Source organism: Toxorhynchites rutilus, chromosome 3, assembly GCF_029784135.1.
Source record: "Toxorhynchites rutilus septentrionalis strain SRP chromosome 3, ASM2978413v1, whole genome shotgun sequence".
Lineage (NCBI taxonomy): Eukaryota > Metazoa > Arthropoda > Insecta > Diptera > Culicidae > Toxorhynchites > Toxorhynchites rutilus.
Genome location: NC_073746.1, coordinates 106347770 through 106370166, shown reverse-complemented (window position 1 = coordinate 106370166; position 22397 = coordinate 106347770). Strand labels below are relative to the sequence as shown.

At 38.8% G+C, this 22397-nt stretch overlaps 1 protein-coding gene across 2 annotated transcripts; it reads left to right on the top strand.

Moving 5' to 3' along the window:
* Positions 1-43: 43 nt before the first annotated feature.
* On the top strand, positions 44-12633 carry LOC129776943 (leptin receptor gene-related protein). Of its 2 annotated transcripts, none has more exons than XM_055782902.1 (4): positions 44-47; positions 11821-11895; positions 11987-12164; positions 12245-12633. In XM_055782902.1, exons 2-4 carry the CDS (start codon positions 11837-11839, stop codon positions 12344-12346), a joined length of 339 nt encoding a protein of 112 aa, XP_055638877.1. In that variant the 5' UTR covers positions 44-47; positions 11821-11836; the 3' UTR covers positions 12347-12633. The 2 variants fall into 2 exon arrangements, with proteins under 2 accessions (XP_055638877.1, XP_055638876.1); XM_055782901.1 differs by lacking the exon at positions 44-47 and adding an exon at positions 11741-11759.
* Positions 12634-22397: the final 9764 nt, after the last annotated feature.

Genomic DNA, 22397 nt, shown 5'->3' with positions numbered 1-22397 from the left:
TTCAAACTGGCTTCGTGGCTATCGAGTTTGGGACCCAAATTGAAAGTCGGCACTGACAACTGAGCTGAAGAGCTGTTCATAAAGAACAGCTCATTTAGATGAGCTGATATGATCAGAGCTGTTCATCATGATGAGCTGATTTGCACACCTCTAGATTGTATACCAAATGTTTTGATTCGTTTTGTTCATGCTACCCACCACTAATCGTAAATGGCGTTGCGCACAGTACAACTGTAGCCATGTACAGCGGTAAAATAGGTCGGTACAGGTACAGCGATTGTACCGAGTTGCTTGCATGGTTCTAGCGCTGTACATGGTGACAGACATACAATTTTCGAAGTACAACGCAAGTACAGCTGTATGTCTGTCATAAATATAAAATGTACATATTTTCTGTAAATATTGCCAACTGTATGTAAAATGAATGTCCGATTCAATACATATCCCTACCAACGATTGGTACATTTACTTCGCGGTATCGGTAACTTTGACGATTGTCATTACTGGCAACCGCGAAAAAAATGTAAACATAACATTATTAACCTAATTGCCGAGCTAATAATTGAGTTGAGCAGAACTACTTTTCGATATTGATTTCTCCACAGAAAAAGTTCGAATTAGCCCAGACGCAGGACAGGTGAGTGACGTTCTTGAAAATCATAATGTTGTTAATATCGCATTTTGGATAGTTCAATAAATGACTAAAAAGCCGGACAATAGATCAATAATTACTAAAAAAAAAAGCAATAGCAATGCATACATAAATGTTAGGTTACCATAACATGTTTAGAGTATATGTAAAACCAACTTTGGACTGGCGACTTATACTGTGTTATATTGGCCGGTTTAACATTTGTTTACCAATGTTATCACGTAATATGTACGAATAATTCGCAAAAATTGACTAATCATTGGTAATATTTACCAAAAAAATCGTCATATATACCAATTTTTCCTTAGTGTGTACATTTCTGCAGAAATCTTGCGTACTGAAATAGTGATTTTTGCTTTTCTTTTTACGACGCGTGAATTTCTCATGACAGTTTCCGGTTCTCCCGTGGCTGAGTGGTTAGCATCACACCTAACATGCCAGGGGTACGGGTTCGATTCCCGTTCTAGTCGGGGAAATTTTTCATCAAAGAAATTTCCTCCGATTTGCACTGTGGTCACGCGTATTCTAGAGCCTGCCACTCAGAATACATTCAAGACGTGTTATTTGGCATAGAAATCTCAACGTAGTACTAATAAAAATGACGCAAGTAATACTACGTTGAGACGGCGAAGTTCCTCTGGGAACGTGAGTGCCAATTAAGAAGAAGAAGAAGAGTTTCTCAAACTTTGGAGCAAACAATAATAACAACAAAAACAAACATCCTCGTTTGATAACCACCGGTGCGAAGAAGAAAGTAATAAAATGACAACCATGAGAGCAACGAGAGCAAATTGTCAAATTACCACACTTATAGCATATATACATATAAGAAATCCGAGGGAAACTACTAAATGAAACTTAACCAAATTCCCAGGTAACCAGTAAGCACTATGAAATGGTCTTAAATCAGCACTGTATCAGCACTGTATATAGAATACCGAATAATTACTTTTTACACTCTATAAACCAATATAGGGTGGATATAAAGCTTAAAAGGCGAAATTTAGAGCTATTTAAATGCTTCAGTTACAGCCTAGAATTAGCATTACTAAAGCTTACTTAGGGCTAACTGAATACGTCACTTGTGAACTTGTGAAGGTAGCCTTTACTAAAGGTGGCCGTACACTGTTTGCCCGGAGGTCAAATATTTGATATATTTTGACAGATAAAGTTTGATTTGATATTTGTACAAACACTATTTTGTTTGCCACTCTTAAATATTCAACAGTGTTAAACAATGTCAAACACCGAACATGGATAAAATCGACTGAAATATTCAAGGTAACCTAACCATGTACCGACAGGTTCGAAGAACAGACTAAAAAAGTATTCGAGGCATCCAAAAATTGAATATTTGCTTGTTGTGTTTTTTTTTTGACGTGGGACTACGTCTAACCGGAGTATATGGGGGGTAAAATGAAAAACCTAAACACAGAAGATGCAGGAAAAAATGAAAGATTCCGAATGCTTATAACTCGAACATTTCTTACTGGATCGGAAAGATGTTTGCATCAATTGATAGGGAATATTTCTACGCTTCTATCGCAATTAATTAAATGTTATTTTTCATGAGATAAACAATTGAATAACTGTAAAATGTTAAGCGTTATCTAAACGCCCTTACTGCCTCATTTTGATTGGCCCGATCTACGGTTTCCCTAACACAGCCATCAAAACCAAGCAGCCTCGGGGAAATCGGCATTGCAAATACGTGAAAGTATGGGGGCTTTTGTTCTTACCGAAATATGTTCCCTAACACAGACTTCAAAACCAAGCAGCGTTGGAGAGATCGGCATTGCAAATACATGAAAGTCGGGGGTATTTTTGTTTCGACTGAAATGTGTTTCCCTAACACAGACTTTAGTACCAAGGTGTCTGAGGAAATTGGCATTACAAATTCATGCAAGTCGGGGGCTTTTTTGTTCCGACTGAAATGTGATTGCCTAACACAGACTTCAAAACCAAGATGTCAGGGGAAATCGGCTCTGCATATAAATGCAACTGCGAGTACTTTTGTACTCGCTTGCCTTTGTGCAAACTAAAATATGCTTCCTTAACACGGTCTTCCGGGGGTACTTCTGCACTCGTATGTTTTTTTTTTGCACTCCGAAAAGTGTTTTCCTAACGCGGATTACAAAAGCGGGTACGAATACCACGCTTTGGCTCGGTTATTCAAGCTTGCATTGAAGGATATGCCTTCATATCTTCTGCTCTCTGAATTACTTCGTAAACCATTTGATGATTAGGCAAGATGTTGATAACCAATAGCTGCGATGACGCCTATTGATTAAACAATATGCGTTCGACGTTCATGTCAAAATCGAAACTGAGTGCCTGGAGTTCATCAAATCAAGCAAATTCGCGATTCGAGAAGTACATACACTTGAGAGATGCAAACATCAGAAGGAAACGTAAAATAAAATAATCATTTGATAATTCTTCCGTTCACATATTTTGTCCTCGGCATCATACGAAATGTAAAAGGACTCACTAAATTTACTTGTAACGAAGAACATAATCTATCACAACGCATGAATTGACCTTATATATAATTATACAATCTTTTTACTCACAAAGCAAATATATTGAATTCAATTGAATTCGGGAATTGTTTTATTCAACCAAAAATTTAATTTATGCAAACAAATGATTGCTATGCTAAGGTAGTCCCACGTCAACCTTTCGGTTATATCATAGATGTAACCCACTCATTTTTTTTATCCCATTTATTTATTAGGCTCATTAGCATTTAGCTGTAACAGAGCTGGGTTTAATCGTGTACATGTACATATGTTTAAGTTTCTATAAATTGTGAATTACACAGTAGTTAGTAGTAGCCATTTAGGCGTTAAGTTTTCTGTTCCATTACATTATGGTAAATTACACAGTAGTAGCCATTTAGGCGTAAGGGTATTCTTTCTGTTCTTCCATTGTTCAGCAGACCGGACAGCGGAGACAGTTGATATTGATCATTGTTGAGTTATTTATAGAACAGCAGCCCGATATTTCTTGCAGAGCAGAGCAGTTGTATGGATGAATCGATCTTTGTTCCACCGTGGATCGATTTCCATCGCTGATGATGGTTACGTGGACGTAGTTATTCTATAACAACACAAAGATGGTCAATTGAGGGCCCTGAGTTTGAACTCACGATCGATCGCTTGGTAAGCGAACGCGTAACCAAGTGGCTACGAAGACCCCCTTGTTGTGTTTTGTGTAGCATATATTTGATCAGTACACGTCGACCAAATTTTATCTGTCAAAAAGAGTCAAATATTTGGCTTCGGTCAAACAGTGTATGAGCACCATAAGCAGGTGTTTTTGTTTATGCGTTAATAATGTTGATATAAAGTCTATAAGCATCAAAAAAGCAGATATACTGCCATTCGGCTTTAGAGATGTTGAATTAGTGCTACAATAGAGCAAAAGTTAATGCTTACGGATACTTGGGTTCTTCTGAGTACAATAAAAAAAAGTGTGTGACTTGTTTGGGAGTCTAAAGTGTCTATACAATATACATATTTGATAGGTGTTCGAATACAATCTAAAATTCAAATAATCTAAATTGTAATTCAATAAACAATAAAAATGAAGCGATTTCACTCAACACTTCACCATCTACACCTCCCGTATTATGTCATATTCTCACTGCAGAGGGGCGTCAACTTGAGCGAGGTGTGTTTGCTTCTCGCCACATTCACTCACATTGCACCGTGTCAGCGGCGTGTCTTCGGCCAGTTCTTATGGAAATTTCTAATGAGTGTGTGTAAGAAACATGGACATTTGGTTGTGTTTTGAAATATTACAGCACCGTTGAATGTTTCCGGGTCAAAATCTCAACGATGAAAACTGCAAAAAATAAAAAACGTAAAAAAATAAAAAATCATAATAAAAATAAAAATTGAAAATAAAATCAAATTAAAATCAAAATGGAGGCATGCGTCTACATTTGAAAACCCTCCTCCCACATGCGTGCAGCTATGAATTATATCACTACTGCATACAAACATATGCAAAACATAAGCGGAGAAGTACAAATATCGCCGGTGTGAAGTGTTTTCACCAAACGTGTTTCACGCCAAAACCTCGCTTACGGCACGTCAACCTGGTGTGAACCTGAGACGGTGGGTTTAGACTAGTGATATATTCATGTGAAGAAATATGATGAGATTTATAGAAATCGCATCAACCGTTTACACTAGTGTGAACTTCTATAATGAATATATTCATATTTTCGATGAATTTATTCACCTGAAGTAGAACTGCATCCAACTTTAGTGATTTCTCACCAGTGAGAAATTCACAAGCGTTTACATATGGTGAATTTATTCAAGTTATATATACCTCGAATAAGTGTATCATATTTACACCCTTATTCTGGTTTTCGTACGAATAGGAAACGTACACAAATCCCATCCTTGTTTTCGAACGAACCATTCGTCGTATTTTACTAAACTATAATCTACATTATCGACATCGATGACAGGTGTTTACATTTCACACTCCTGTTTTGATTTTGATTTCGAGTTTGGTCGGATGGAGGAGCTGATCGAGCTCGATGCCGCCTGGAACCATCACGGGGACATCAGGAAGATGTCCCCGACTGGGTGATCTACGAAATTTTCGTTCGCTCACTCTGCGCAACAATCAGCTCGTCTATCTGCCCCGGGATCTTACCGTGCTGCAGCTGGTATTCCTTGATATCAGCTTTAACAACATCACTGCCCTGGCGGTAAAACATAGACATCGCACTGCAGAATCATCTCGAGCGGAAGAAGCTGTCGAATAAGAGTAATATAAACGCATTCGGAAAAAACAAATCCAATTATCCTATTCATTCATTTGTGGTGTCGACATTTCTCCAGAAGGTGATTTGAAATTTGATAGAACCAAGTCCAAAGAAAAGATGCGAACGCTAGGAAATATTCAAACTTACAGATATACCTGATCACTATAATTCATTCAAATTGTATCACGCAGCATCTTTCAATACTCGTTTTACAGAGAATGCAAGGAAGCATTGCGTCAACAACGCAGTCAGGTTGATATCTACCAACCCAAAGAGCCAAAGACCAGAAAGCAGTGGATCCATGTCGGAATCGTCACCTCTTTGTAATTTTTCTCCGTACATAAAGTCTCAAGCCACCACTCCTTCATCCGCGGTGTACAGCAAAGCAGCCAATGTTCTCTATCCCACACCACGGCATCGTCCACAAACTAAACCAAATCAACGCTAATGGCGCCAACGCCACTAATGGTATTAAACAAAACATCATCTCTAGTCCACTTCTGTCGCCAAACCGAAACATTGTGCCACGGTTCGTTGAAGATGGCAACAATAACGGTAACAGTACCATTTTAGGGACTAACAAACGACTGGGTCAAAAAGTCATCCCTTTGTGAGACATATCCATGATCCAGTTTCCTACCCATCCGAATGGGAACAATCACCTCTCGATGAGTGCCCCAATGAGCAATAAAAAAAAAGTTATAGGAGGTTGTGTCCAAGATACGACCACATTGTTGACGTAGAACTACGCTGTTATTTTATATAAGTCACTTGTTTATACCTTCGGATGTTATTCTATAATGCTGTGAAATTTTCGAAACAACTGCTTTGTAGAATATTCTCTGAAATAGTTTTTTCATTGTAGAATCAGTTGACGATAATTGATTGATGATTCCTTCTTGCCCTCGTAAAACAATAAACTAGCTGATCGTATGTCGCAATTTATTTCATGTCAATGCATTGAAAATTCACCTCGAACGCTATTCCAGTGGCCTTCTTCGCAATTGACATAGACTCGGCAACAGTCGACTATATACATGTTACACCAGTACCATTATTCCACATCTTATAACTACATCAATATATCTTTGCCACCGCATGGAAACAACAACAATGACAACACTTGCAAGTATCAAATATCATGCTACATGTTATTTAGTATTGCCTCAAAGGAATCGCACCTCTAGGCATCGTTCGTACAACGTAAACCAAGCGCCAAACAAGCATTTGCCATAGCATGCATACAGAGCCATACATTGGTGGCTTCAAACTACTAGGAATATAAACACTTCTCTTCATTTTTGGCTATTCTAAAAAAAAAACGCTTCTGTCAATATTACTGGCCTCGAAAAAAGTTGCATTACTTTCTCATGCTCGAGAGAAGCGCAGCTGTAACCCTTAGTGGAGGAAGTTTTGTTACTAGCAAACGAAACCTAATCACATACAAAATTCCAGAACGAAATTTACTTTGTTGGTGACTAATCAAGCGAAATAAACTTTTTGACGTAGAACTACGTCTTTCATGAAGGGTGTCAAATCAGAAAACAGGTCTCGTTTTTATGGAATAAAGTTAACGTTAATAACTATTTTTGCCGTGAACGGATTTTGGCGATTTACATACTAAACGAATCGGAAAATCCCCAAGATTTGTTTAATATGCTATACATTAGAATCCCTTGGTTTGTAAATGGTTAAAATTCATGAAAACTTTAAGCGTTTCCATTTTTCCATACATTTGTTCTGTCCATTTGTGTGCTTTCCCGAACAGAGCTGTCAATAACGAGCAACTTATCGACGACCAACGAAGAGGAAATCGTAGGATTTGAAGTCTCCGTGAACAAAGGAAAAGTAGAAGAATGAAGGGGAATACTTGCCTAGAGTATAAACAGTGGATCTCGCTGAGGCAAACTTTCATTCGGCATCGGACTGTTGAGCAATCCAGTTCACTTCGCTTTCGCTGCGCTCCGATCTAAGATTGGACCCCACCAGTGGTAATCCAACTTGGATATCGTCGTTTGCATTTTCTGTTCGTTATTCGTATCGTGTGTTTTTCTTCCCGCGTCATAAATTGGACGCTTCGCGTAGTGTGTGATGAGCAAGAAGAAGAGGAAGACAGGCTCGAGCTCTGCAAAAAACGAACGCATTGCCAGCGGCAATGAAATTTCGAGACAAACGTCAGCTAATGATGCACGCGATGTTGGTGCAGTGAAAAGCACTCGCACTGAACCGAGCCTTCGCGAGTGTGACACCGCATCGATCAACAGCGAAGTAGGTGATTTCGGCGCGTCGGTCGAAAATGTAAACGCCGTTACCCAGGTAGTAACCAAAATCAAGCTCCCCCGCTGGTGGTGTGAAGGCGGTCGCTCTTGACAAACTCATCAGCCTTTTTCCAAGCAGTTAACATTGTTTGTTTTCCGTCGTCATAAGGGCTTCAATGCATTAAACTGACATTATGGCGAAGCAGGCGTTAAGGTTGTGCTTCAAAAAAATATTTGGGGAATACCAAGCAGGTTGAATGTCTTACTGGAATGTTATATGTTATTTAGATTCGCGTGCCAGTCACAAAACTGTCTTCAACTAGGATTGTATTTGCGCTAATATTGATCATAATGGAGCATTGCTACTGTTTTCGAGGTTGTTGATAAAAACAAAAAGGTTTATTTCGCTTGTTTAGTCACCGAGAAAGTAAATGTCGTTCTGGAATTTTGTATGTCATTAGGTTTCGCTTGCCAGTAGCAAAAATTCCTCCACTAAGGGTGACAGCTGCGCTTCTCTCGAGCATGAGAAAGTAATGGAACTTTTTTTTGAGGCCAGTAATATTAACACATGCGTTTCTTTTGAGAATAGCGCAAAATGATGAGAAGTGTTTATATTCCTAGTAGTTTCAAGCCATCAATGTATGGCTCTGTCTACATGCTATGGTCAACGCTTGTTTGGCGCTTGGTGTACGTTGTACGAACGATGTCTAGAGGCATCGATTCCTTTGAGGCAATACTAAATAACATGCAGCATGATATTTGATACTTGCAAGTATTATCATTGTTGTCGTTGATTCGTGCAAAACAACGGCTCTCAACTCCATTCAGAAACAACTTGAAAATCGTGACTCTTTCGCAATACATGACCGTAGTACCGAATGCTTCGCATACAGCCGATACACAAGAACATCTTGTTGGATTGATGGAATGCTATCAAAACGGCGAGAAGAATGTTCAGCCCACAAATTCTAATTTATATATAAATATATATTTGAATTCGACTATGAGTACACCGTCGAAAACGAAAACTTTCCTCGACAGAACAGAACAAAATTCGTAGCTCGTAGCTCATCAAAATAAGTCAGCGGGAAAGAACATGTCAGCAGTGTAACAATTGGTAGTCAGCAAAACACAACCTTGATGACATCAACCATCTCTTTTTTCATATTTACGAGCTAGAGTTAACAACTCTGCCATCTGCATAGTGAATGATGAGACTTTCCATTTCTTCTTAGCAATGGAAATTATATTCCGAAATATGAAATCGCATTAGGGACCTAACGAAGCTAAATTGACAAATGAGTGTTTTGCCGATCACTTTACTCCATTGTGAAAAAAACATATACAAATTTGCATATAATTCCTTCACATTTCCTTTAAACTAAATATCGTAATATTCATTAAATCCACCATTTCTAAATTCAATACAAATCCAACGCTATTTTTTTTATTGGCAACACTGAAAAAATCGACTTTGTTTACAAAATTTATCGAAATCAGCCAATCAGAAATCAGAACGACTGACAGAAATTTGGTCCGTAAAAGACCCCCTATTGTCTGATCTTATCTTAGCTCCAAAGGAACGTTGACAAATCTTTGACGTGGAAGTGTTGTGGTATATCGATGCTGCAGTTTATTTTTTGATTTCGGTTTCGACGTATTTGGAGCATTCGGCCAGAAACAAGCGGTTTAAATCATCGTCGCTTATAAGGTTATCAACGAGGTATGCTAAAAGATGAGATAGCCCTCGGAAATCAAAACATTTCCCATGGCTTTGTACAATATTTCTTGGGAATGAATATAAATTAGGTTTACAATAAAAGAAATCAAGTTTAGATAATCGCTCCAACCGTATTTTTTCCATGATCTCTTCGGAACAAATCTGATTTATTCAGGCATTGCCCTTCGGTATATTTTCAAGTTACTAATCTTGTTCGGTATCAAGTACATGAAACCATGTAACGTTCCTACTAGCTCTTTGAAGCTGAAAAACAATAACGTTATATGAACGATTGCAATAGTTTATCTATTTATGAAATACCTCAGTGTTTTGCCATAGCGGAACATTGTGTAACGAGCGATACACAATTTTCCTGGTTGAATCTCAATTCAAAACAGAACAGAAGTGAAAAAATGTAAACATCTGTCATCGATGTCGATAATGTAGTTCATCCAAATACGGCCGTAAATCAGAATGGCTTTTTCGTTGACGACGTATCGTAAACGACGAATGAATATACGTATACGGCCGTAAATGAGAATAAGGGTGTTATTCTCACCCGTTTACACCATTTTTGACGTGAATAAATCCATCTATAGCTATAGATCCCTAATGTAAACCCACCGTTAGGTGTGAACACATCGGTAAAAACACAGATTAATCGTAAGCGTCACACGCGCCGCCCAAGCCACGCTGACGCCCCGCTGTAATGAGAACATAGCCTTACAAAAGGCGCCTGTATATATACATTTATATAAGCGCCTTGGCCTTACTTTATTCGATTGTCTTGTTGATCATTTTGCACATAAGTCCTAGTAGTTCTAATTGATTTAACTCACAATTGTATAAAATACAGATAAAATTTTACATCACATTAGATTAGAATCCTCGCGCTTTTGAAAACGTCCTATGTAACAAATGTAAACAAATAGAGTTAAAGGATGCACGCTATTTGTTATCAATCATTGAATGCATTACAAAAACAATCGTTCACGTATCTATCTTCTTCATCTTTTTATCACCGATACGAAAAATATCCAATGTACATATTCGGATTTTGAGCACTCGGCTGTTAGGCTAGACGCAAATTGGGAAGCGTATAGCGCTCGTAAGCGAACACGAGACTACCAACACGACTCATACGTGCCACAAACGTAGCGTGGTGAAGCGCATATTGAGTCGCAGTTTGGTGTAAATAACGTGCCACTCGTCTACAATATCTGATTCACACAGAGTTGCGCGATATATTTATTCACTAATACAACCACCCGACCGGTTTATGATTGTTCACCAACACAACCACCATTACTGGCACGACCAGCACGAGAAACTGTGGTTCAGCCACAGCGTCACGCGAATCGTGTCTCACGAGCGCTTTACCACCTCGCGGCATCTGGCCAATTTGCGCCGTTCTATCTATTTTCATTAGCCACAAAAACAGGCGCTAGATCGCGCCTAGATGCTCGCGCTATACGCGTCTCAATTTGCGCCTTGCCTTACTTCGGACGCCTCCGACGCTCGAAAAGTTCGAAGGAACAAAGCAGTTAGAACAAAACGAAGTCGTACTTCGGTCGTTCTGAGTTTTCGTTTCTTTCAGGTGTTGTTATCGATTTCAGTGCTATTCAACGAGTGATAAAAATGATAATCTGTCTTTAGAACGATATGCTGATATTTAGATTGTTGTTTAGTAGTTAGTTTCAAAATCTTCTTATGCAACGCAATATGTCCAATGTGCAAACGCGGGCAGTCAAAACGTCCAATGTAACATTTTTCGCTCCGATGCTTCAACTTTAAGCTCAAATCACGAAACAACAGTTACGATTGGTTTTTCAGAGTTATTATTGACTGCTAGTGGTGAAAGTAGTGATAAAGATCGATACCTTTTAAGACAATTCGCGAAATAATGTTCGGGTCTTCAACTTCGTTTTTCTCGAGTTGACGAAAATGTTACTTTGGCCCCATTCAAAAGTTACGCGAGAATCGTAAAAATTTGAAAGGTTTTTGAATACACAGAATGTCGCCTTTGGCCGATATGGTTAATTTCTTGTTGACACATTTACGTTTTCCTTTTCGTCAGTCGAAACAGAAACTTTCAAAACAATTCACACACAGTAGTTCAATAGTGAAAATGGCAGAATCATTGAAAGGTAAACAACTATCTTTTTCAATTGAAGTATTTGGGAAATATCTCTGCTCGATGGTTGATTGCAATAATTTAGCATTGACATGAAATTGATTTCATACTTTCCAGGTGGTAAAATTACTCAATACTATTCTAATCTGATTTTTTCTTTCCATTCCAATGCACTTCAATATTTAATGTTCCTTCAACAAATCAGTGTAAGTTTGTTTCCAAAATTCTTCTCGGCGTAATTCCTAATGTTACGTTTTTGTTTTTCAGTATCGTCTTGCTGGCGATGCTCGGCTCGATCGGGATGACCATGATCATCCTGGCGTGTGCGCTTCCCACATTCAAGTGAGTAGATTTTGCCTCTAAGTTTGGGCTAGACAGCAGTGATTCATTCACTCCATTATGATCGGTGAATGATTTTTTTTTATCATTGCAGGGTTTGGTGGCCATTCTTTGTAGTGCTGTTCTACCTGATATGTCCAATACCGACGTTGATTGCCAAACGAAACCAATCGGACGATGACGATTCGCGGATCACCAACTCGATGTTTGCCACTATCGGAATTGTCATCAGCAGCTTCGCTCTTCCGATAGTTCTCGCCAGAGCGTCAGTGGTATGTTCTTTTGTGTCACGGCCACTTTTGAATGTGGTTCGCACATAACTATTGCTTGACCCTGATTCAATGTATTGCAGATCCATTGGGGTGCGTGCTATTTAACATCAGCTGGCAACGTAATCGCTTACATCACTATACTGGGCTACTTCTTTGGGTACGAATCGGGAGATTCCTGGTAGAAGAAACACTAAATATTAAAGATATGAAAACATATTCCACTATTCGTTTTTCGTTTTCCTAGAGGCAAACGTTTAGTTCATTTTTTTGTTGTTGTAAAAACCTATGCGCAGTTCAGTTCACTAAATATAATAATGTGTATTTATATTAATTTCTTTAGGTTCTTAATTCGAAACAGGTGATTTTTTTCCGTTCAATAAGTTTTCGATCAGAAAGGAGAACGTAATACTATCAAAGAATTCGCGAAATAATAAGAAATATTCAATAAAACCTGATTAATAATTTATAAGTTAACAGTTCTCATTATTCAATTGTGGTTTTCAAACTAGAAATTGTTTTTAACCCCAAAGCTTTCCCCGATAGAAACTTAGATGATGAACGATCCCAAGTATGTGAATACTTTCATATTGTCTCAGGTTTTTGGTCCCCAGTCTCCGGCGCTGGTTGATGTTCTTCGTTCGATTCCGCCTTAAGGTTCTTCATATTAAGAATGGTTTTTTGGAGAAAAACTTTACTTTTGCTCAGTTCTTTATTTAGGCCCTGTGTCAACATTTCTTGCGTCCAATTAGTTTGTTTCTGAATAAAAATATTTCATTGATTTCTTCTAAATTATCCGTATTTGAATCAGATTGCCTACCCTGGATTTAACGAAACAAATGACGAAGCAGAACAACATTGCAATCAAGAACGGGCTGATTAGAAGCACTGTCCAGCGGAATTCTTCATACGTATTAGAGATGGGCAAAACTGTTCACTTTGATGAACGGTTCACTCACTAACCGTTCATCTAAGTGAATCAGTTCTTTTGAACCGTTCTTTCGGTCTTTCGTTCAGCGATATTAAGAACAACATAGAATGTTGGCTGGAACCCAACATCAATAGACAGCAGCATCAATATTGATATCGTTGGATTGGATAGTGTACGTATGGGATTTATATTTTTGAAATTTAGTGGGGAAAGATAAACTGCTTCATTAAAAGTCGCAAACTGTATGTGAAAATAAGTTTATGGTTCGACAAAAGTTTATGTAATAATTTGATGCGCACAAAATATGTGCAATTTTTCATATTCTCTTTTTGGACCACATACAGGTTCACGCAATAGGCCAAACAATGAATTGAAAGCAACGAAAAAACTTTTTTCTCAACATACCCTCACTATAAAATTTTATGTTTACTTAATCCATGAATCGCCCCAGCTTCCCCCAGATTTTTTTCTGATAATTAGAAAGTATATGAGTAAAGTATTACAGTTACAGTTACACGCATTTTGCTCATAAATGACAAATCGTTTCATTTTCCTTACAAGCGTTTTCGTTATATTTATCCATTCCGCCCAGCGCAAATCACTTCAGTTGCACTCGTTCGTTGGCATACAATTTGCCCGCAAACACTTCGTTCTCAAACAGTTCGTTCCCAAACAGTTCACTCTCAATCAGTTCTTTCCCATACAGTTCGTTCACAAACAGTTCACTCTCCAACAGTTCACTCTCCAACAGTTCACTCTCAAACAGTTCACTCTCAAACAGTTCACTCGCAAACCGTTCTTACGGAATCAGTTCGTTCACAAACCGTTCGCTCGCAATCAGTTCGTGGGGAGAACTATCGTTCTTTGAAAAAGAACGACCGCTCGTTCACTCTTTTCGGCGAACTAGTTCTTTCGTACCGTTCGTGAACGGTTTGCCCATCTCTAATACGTATCGAAGAAATATTTTCCCCTTCTATAGAGCTCCGTCCAAGGGCCAATGTTTTCAACTTGGGCCGGAAAGAAGAATTTCAGTGAAAATTCCGGATACTGAATGTTTGAAAAATTCATCTTCTACTTTCATACGAAAGTTTCGTTCGGTACGAAGGTACGACTGGAACGCTCACAAATAGAGGGCCTGCTCTGATCAGCTAAAAAAAAAATTATAGAAGGTTGTGTCCAAGACACGATCGCATTGTTGACGTAGAACTTCGCTGTAGATCAATTCAAGTCGCTTGTTTATAACTGCGAATATTATTTTACAATGTTACGAAATTTTAGAAATAACCATTCTACCAGTTTCGTCGCCCTAAAATATTTTTTTTCTTGTAGAATCATTTGACGATTATTGTTTGATGATTCATTCTTGTTCTCGCAGAACAATACATGCTCGAGATTAGCGCAGTTATCATCCTTAGTAGAGAAAGTTTTGCTACTGGCAAGCGGAACCAAATCACATACCAAATTCCAGAACAACATTTACTTTCTTGGTGATTAAATAAACGAAATAAACTCTTTCTGTTAATGTCAACAACCTCGAAAAAAATAGCACTGCTTCATTATGTTCAAGTTTAGCGGAAATGCAATCCTAGTTGAAGGGAGTTTTGCAGCTGGCACGCGAACCCAAATAAATTAATAACTTTTTTTTTTATTAATTCTTTTATTTTTACAGGCTCAGTTACTTAAGTTTAAAGGAGCCGAATTCTTAAATATAATTTTAAAACTATATATTAGGCTGTCAAAAAAGTCCCGCGGTATTTCCGCGAGGTGTCGTTGTAAGCGCGGAATTCTAGTTGTATTCATTGTATCGAGTTATACTTGTTGGAAAGGTATTTTTGCGCGCTATAATATAGTCCTTGACAGTGTTTTGTTTGGTTAAGTCGTTCGTGAGTTATAGTGTCGCAAATATGGAGCAAAATAAAGAGAAAATCCGACATATTTTACAGTACTACTATGACAAAGGCAAAAATGCATCTCAAGCTGCCAATAAAATTTGTGCAGTTTATGGACCCGATACAGTTTCCATTTCCACCGCACAACGATGGTTTCAACGTTTTCGTTCTGGTGTAGAGGTCGTCGAAGATGCGCCACGCTCCGGAAGGCCTGTCGTCGAAAATTGCGACAAAATCGCTGAATTAGCCGAGAAAGACCGGCATAGTAGCAGCCGTAGCATCGGCCAAGAGCTGGGGATAAGTCATCAAACCGTTATTAACCATTTGAAGAAGCTTGGATTCACAAAGAAACTCGATGTATGGGTGCCACACACGTTGACGCAAAAAAACATCTTTGACCGTATCGACGCATGTGAATCGCTGCTGAATCGCAACAAAATCGACCCGTTTCTGAAGCGGATGGTGACTGGCGATGAAAAGTGGGTCACTTACGACAACGCAAACGGTCGTGGTCGAAGCCCGCTGAAGCGGCTCAGACGGTGGCCAAGCCCTCATTAACGGCCAGGAAGGTTCTGCTGTGTGTTTGGTGGGATTGTCAAGGAATAATCTATTATGAGCTGCTTCCCTATGGCCAAACGCTCAATTCGGACCTGTACTGCCAACAACTGGACCGCTTGAAGGTAGCACTCATGAAGAAGAGGCCATCTTTGATAAACAGAGGCCGCATTGTCTTCCATCAGGACAACGCCAGGCCACACACTTCTTTGGTGACGCGCCAGAAGCTCCGGGAGCTCGGATGGGAGGTTCTTTTGCATCCGTCGTATAGTCCGGACCTTGCACCAAGTGACTACCACCTGTTTTTGTCCATGGCGAACGAGCTAGGTAGTCAGAAGTTTGCCACAAAAGAGGCCTGTGAAAATTGGCTATCCGAGTTTTTTGCCAACAAGGAAGCGAGCTTCTATAACAGGGGTATTATGAAGTTGGCATCTCGTTGGGAACAAGTCATCGAACAAAACGGCGCATATTTGACTTAAAACAGATGATTGTAACTAATTTTATGAACAAATGAAAATTAAAAAAAAATACCGCAGGACTTTTTTGACAGCCTAATATATAAACAATTTTCTTACATCTATGGTTAGTAAGGTGGAAAAGCGATTACTCGCGGTGTACTCGAGTTTAGGAGGGTGACATATTTTTAGGAGAAGGATGGGATATAAGGAAATTGTAACAATGTTGATGAACACTCATTTTTTAAATCTTTTTCGTATATCTATAGTGTATTTACATTTCAACTTATTCTACTATTTATAGCAAGGGGACGAATTACCCGCAAACGAAGGAAAGGAGGGTATAAGGATGTAGGGACAATCACACACGAAGATCTATAGCTTTAAGGAAAACATATATATGGGACATTTAATCAAGGTCTAACCAAGCCAACACATCTCTCACCGGCACATTGGGCTGTCTTCCTCGGGCCCGAAGGGAGTTTTCTAAATTCGATCTGGCGACCAGATACACCTCGCACGACCAAACAACGTGCTCGATGTCGTGATAACCTTGGCCACAAACGCAGAGATTGCTGCTGGCAAGATTGAAACGGAAGAGTAGTGCATCTAACGAACAGTGATTGGACATGAGTCGGGAGAAGGTGCGAATAAAGTCCCGACTCAAGTCTAGACTTTTAAACCACGGTTTGAGGCTAACCTTAGGGATAATTGAGTGAAACCACCGGCCCAATTCATCTTCATTCCACTTGCGTTGCCAGTTAGCGATGGTATTTTTGCGGACTAAAGAATAAAATTCATTGAAGGCGATTTGACGCTGATAAATATCGCCTTCAATTGCACCTACCTTTGCTAATGAGTCAGCCCTCTCATTACCCGGAATGGAGCAATGTGAAGGGACCCAGATAAAGGTAATGACATAACAGCGTCTGGATAAAGCACTCAAAATTTCTCGTATTCTCTCAAGGACGTACGGCGAGTGCTTTTCCGGCCTCACTGAACGGATAGCTTCGACAGAGCTAAGACTATCCGTTACAATGTAATAGTGTTCAACAGGTCGTGAGGCGACGTTGTCCAGCGCCCAATGAATTGCTGCCAATTCAGCAATATACACTGAGCAAGGATTATGAAGACTGTGTGAGGTGCTAAAAAATTCGTTGAACACTCCAAATCCTGTGGACTCGTTTATAGTGGACCCATCAGTAAAGTACATATTATCACAATTGATACCCCCATACTTTTCATCGAAGATCGTTGGAGCGATCCTCGATCGTTGGTAATCTGAATATCCATGGATATCTTGCTTCATGGACAGATCAAAATGCACAGAGGAATTGATGTAGTCAAGGAAACAAACACGGTTGGGAATATACGAAGAAGGATCAAACTGCATGGAGATGAATTCATGATATGAACTCATGAATCCGTAGTGAAAATTTAGCTCGATCAGCTGCTCAAAATTTCCGATCACCAATGGGTTCATGACCTTACACCGGATGAAGAACCGAAGAGATAATAAATTGAAGCGATCTTTTAGTGGGAGTAGGCCTGCCAAAACCTCGAGACTCATGGTATGCGTTGCGGGCATACATCCCAACGCGATACGGAGACAATGATACTGAATTCGCTCGAGTTTAATGAGGTGTGTTTTGGCAGCTATTGAAAACAGAAACTGCCATACTCCATCACTGAGAGAATAGTTGTTCGATACAACATTATAAGATCTTCGGGATGGGTTCCCCACCAGGTGCCGGTAATTGTACGGAGAAAGTTTATTCTTTGTTGGCATTTTTTACTCAGATACCTAATATGGGCCCCCAAGTACATTTGGAGTCGAACCAGACCCCATAATACTTGTATGACATAGCATGAGTGATCGGTTCACCCAAAAGTTGAAGCTTTGGTTTTGCTGGTCTATGCTTCCTAGAAAAAACCACCATCTCTGTTTTCTCCGTGGAGAATTCGATCCCTAGCCCAATGGCCCAGGTTGAAAAATTGTTCAAAGTATCTTGTAAGGGAAAATTAATAACTTATTATAACTTATTGAATAACTTGGTATTCTCCAAATATTTTTTTGGTGCACAACCTTAACACCTGATTCACCATAGCGTCAGTTCAATGCATTGATACAATGTCGAAGGCACCAACAAAACCTTTATGAAAACAAACAATGTCAACTGCTTGGAAAAAAGCTGAATATTTGCCTCATCAGAGATTCATTACTAAAGGTGGCCGTACACTGTTTGCCCGGAGGTCAAATATTTGATATATTTTGACAGATAAAATTTGATTTGATATTTGTACAAACACTATTTTGTTTGCCACTCTTAAATATTAAACAGTGTTAAACAATGTCAAACACCGAACATGGATAAAATCGACTGAAATATTCAAGGTAACCTAACCATGTACCGACAGGTTCGAAGAACAGACTAAAAAAGTATTCGAGGCATCCAAAAATTGAATATTTGCTTGTTGTGTTTTGTGTAGCATATATTTGATCAGTACACGTCGACCAAATTTTATCTGTCAAAAAGAGTCAAATATTTGGCTTCGGTCAAACAGTGTATGAGCACCATAATACTTTAGCGCAAAAATTTCCCTCCCGCTATCTCACCTCCTTGTCGAAACGTTCGGATCGACGCAATACATACGCAAAACGCACACACAAATATACATATATCGATGGCTTGAAGCAATTAAATATGCACACACTTATCTCCGTTTTGCGCTCTTTTCAACAGAAGCCCCTTTTGTTAATATTGCCGGTCTAGATCAGCTTAGCTGTCATCCTTCGTGGCTAGAGTTTTGCTACCGTCATGTGAAACCAAATGACAGACGAAAATCCAGAACATTTATTTTCTTGGAGAGCTGACGATGGCCTAGCTTGATGATTCCTCACACAACTGTGTAGCTGAGAACTTTAGTGCAATGGTGTCAGTTTGATGCAATTATTGCAATGCTAGAGACATCAGCGCGTCGCGTCCACAGCTCAATCCGAAACTAAGACATGTGAGGCTTTAAACTTCTTCAGTTCATTCTTCTCTAACCTTCAAAAAGGCCCTTGGAAAACTTTACTTTACTCCTCGACTCCTCACCGTCCAGCTTGCCCAGCAACGATGTTGGTCAGTCGGTGTCCACACAAAGAATTAAAGTTTGCCTTTTTTTTTACATTCGATTCCATTTTTATTTATTCTTGTTTGATTAACAATTTTTATAGTACAAATTAAGTGATTCCGCCGCCTAGGCTTTTCAAACTTTACCTTACTATGAAGTATTACTAAACCAATTAATAGCTTTTCCTATCGGATACTGTAGTAGCTTGAACAGATAATGTTACTCTGTTTCAGTTAAGATTATATACTAAATCTAAACTAACCTAATAAACCTAAAATACTCTAATCTATCTATGTACATATATTTACAAATTGATTTACACATGAAATATTATGATTTCTAAGGATATAAATCCCTGATTGTTTGCCATTCAGAATTTCGGGCTTTGATTCGATGTCTTCTTTCAAATAATTCAATTCTTTTATCTATTGGGTCAAAACCTGCCAACCGATGTACTTCAGCTGTGTGCGTGTGCCGTGGAAGTTTTAAAATTATTTGAGGAATTTGTTCTGAATAATTTGAAGCTTTTTTAAATGTGTTTTGCGCAAATATTCCAGACTGGAGAACCATATTACAACATGGGCGAAACTATTTGCTTGAATATTACTAATTTGTTAGCAGTGGTAGTTTTGGCCCGTCGAGCAATGATTGGGTAGAGATTCTTGAGATAAATTATTGCTTTGTTCGCACGGGTATTTATATGCGATCGGAAGATTAATTTGCTATCTAGGATTATGCCAAGATAGCGAACCTCAGATGAGCACTCAATTTCTCTATCCAACACCTTAACCTTCGAGGTCGGCTTCAAGCGATATGTGTTGCGGTGTGGAAAAACTATAGTTTGTGTTTTGGATGCATTTATCTGAATTTTCCATTCTTTGAGGTATTGAGTATAGGCATTATTTCCGATTTGGAGCCTGGACACAAGAGCACATATGATTCGTCCGCTGTAGCTTATTGCAGAATCATCTGCAAATAATGATATCTTGCCACCTCTAGGCAATTGAGGAAAGTCAGACCTATACAGACTGTAAAGTATTGGTCCCAATATACTCCCTTGAGGGACACCAGCAACAACACTATACGGCTCAGAGAGAGCACCAGCAACACAAACCATCGAGGGCACTACCTTAGATATCTTCCAGGATGATGGAAAATAACTTATCTCTAAACAGCGATTGAAGACTTTCGTCAAGAGAACATGTGATTTGGGCCCAAGGTTCTTTAGCACAATGTTGAAATGTACATCAAAACCTGGAGCCTTCATATTGCGCGTGCTTTTGATGGTTTGAGCGATTTCATTTACCGTGACCTTCTGACTCGTCGGAAGTACATTTGGAACGTTGGATAGTTCAGAGACACAGTGCGAAACCGTCGCATCCATCGGACTAAGAATGCTTTGACTCAATTCATGCGATGCCCTAAATTGGTGAGATATAACATTTGCTTTTTCGAAAGATGTGAGATACAGTTTGTTTTCAATTCTAAGAGGTGGTACAGGTTTTGGTTTGCTTTTCAGTACTTAAGTAAGGCGCCAGAAGGGCTTAAAGTTTGCCTCAGTGAGATTCACTGTTTATACTCTAGGCAAATATTCCCCTTCGTTCTTCTTCTTTTCCTTTGTTCACAGAGACTTTAAGTCTTACGATTTCCTCTCCGTTGCTCGTCCATAAGATGCCCGTTATTGACAGCTCTGTTCGGGAAAGCACACTAATGGGCAGAACAAATGTATGGGAAAATGGAAACGCTTATAGTTTTCATGAATTTTAACCATTTACAAACGATGGGATTGTAATGTATGGCATATCAATCAAACAAATACTAGGAAATTTCCGATTCGTTTGGTACGTAAATCGTCATAATCCGTTCGCGGCAAAAATAGTTATTAACGTTAACTTTATTTCATAAAAACGTGACCTGTTTTCTGATTTGGCACCCTTAATGAAAGACGTAGTTCTACGTCAAAATTGACCTCAATTGGAATTGTGATATTGGTGTTAACTATTTGAGTGTCTTGTTTCATGTTTCACTAGCGGACTCGGCAAACTTTGTCCCGCCCAAAATGTATTTTTTGTTACCAATAATTTAAAACATTCACGTTTCTTCACCAAGCGAACGTTCATGAGTCCAATCGCAGAACTCTTCATTAATTGATTGACCCTCAACCCGTTCAAATTTCTTTTTCTGGAAATTCCCTAGTACTTCTACCAAAACTCGTCATTATAATATAAAATTATTTTCAGACATAAGTTTCGTTCAAGATTCTTCAATCACTTGAAAATACCATGTTTCTTCGTTACATGGAATACATATTTGATACAGAAAATATAATAAAATGAGAGGGACAGAGGTGCCGAATAGAAATATTTCTTGCCCTCTAAAATCATGCCAAATTTGGCTCCATTTGCGTGACTAATTCTCGAGTTATGTAGATATTTATACTTCACTAGCTGACCCGGCAAACTCCGTCCCGCCCAAAATTTGAGTTTTGTTATCAATACATTACCTTAGCTTACCTTACCAATACCTTCAAACATTCACGTTTTCTTACTATGAGCATGTTCATAGGTCCAATCGCAGAACTGTTCATTGATTGATCTTCTAATCGACCCCGTTGAATTTACCTTTTACTATAAAATGCCTAGTATTTCTAACAAAACTCATCATTATAATATCAGATTATTTTCAGACACAATTCTCGTTCAAGATTTTTCAACCACTTGCAAATAAAATGTTTCTCCGTTACATGGAATAAATGTTTCATACAGAAAATATGATAGAATAAAGACATACCTGAATCGTTAAATTCCTTCCTCGAGTTCTGCTCTTATTAACACATCCGGCGATCCTTTTTTTGACGTGGGACTACGTCTAACCGGAATATATGGAGGGTAAAATGAAAACCTAAACACAGAACATGCAGGAAAAAATTAAAGATTTCGAATGCTTATAACTCGAACATTCCTTACTGGATCGGAAAGATGTTTGCATCAATTGATAGGGAATACTTCTACGCATCTATCCCAATTAATTTTTTTTTTCATTAGATAAATAATTGAATAACTGTAAAATGTCAAGCGTTATCTAAACGCCCTAACTGTCTGGTTTTGATTGGCCCGATTTACGGTTTTCCCAACACAGCCAGCAAAACCAAGCAGCCTTAGAGGAATCGGCATTGTAAATACATGAAAGTAGGGAGACTTTTGTTCTCACCGAAATGTGTTCCCTAACACAGAATGCAAAACCAAGGTACCTGGAGGAAATCGGCTTTGCAAATAAATGCAAACAGTGA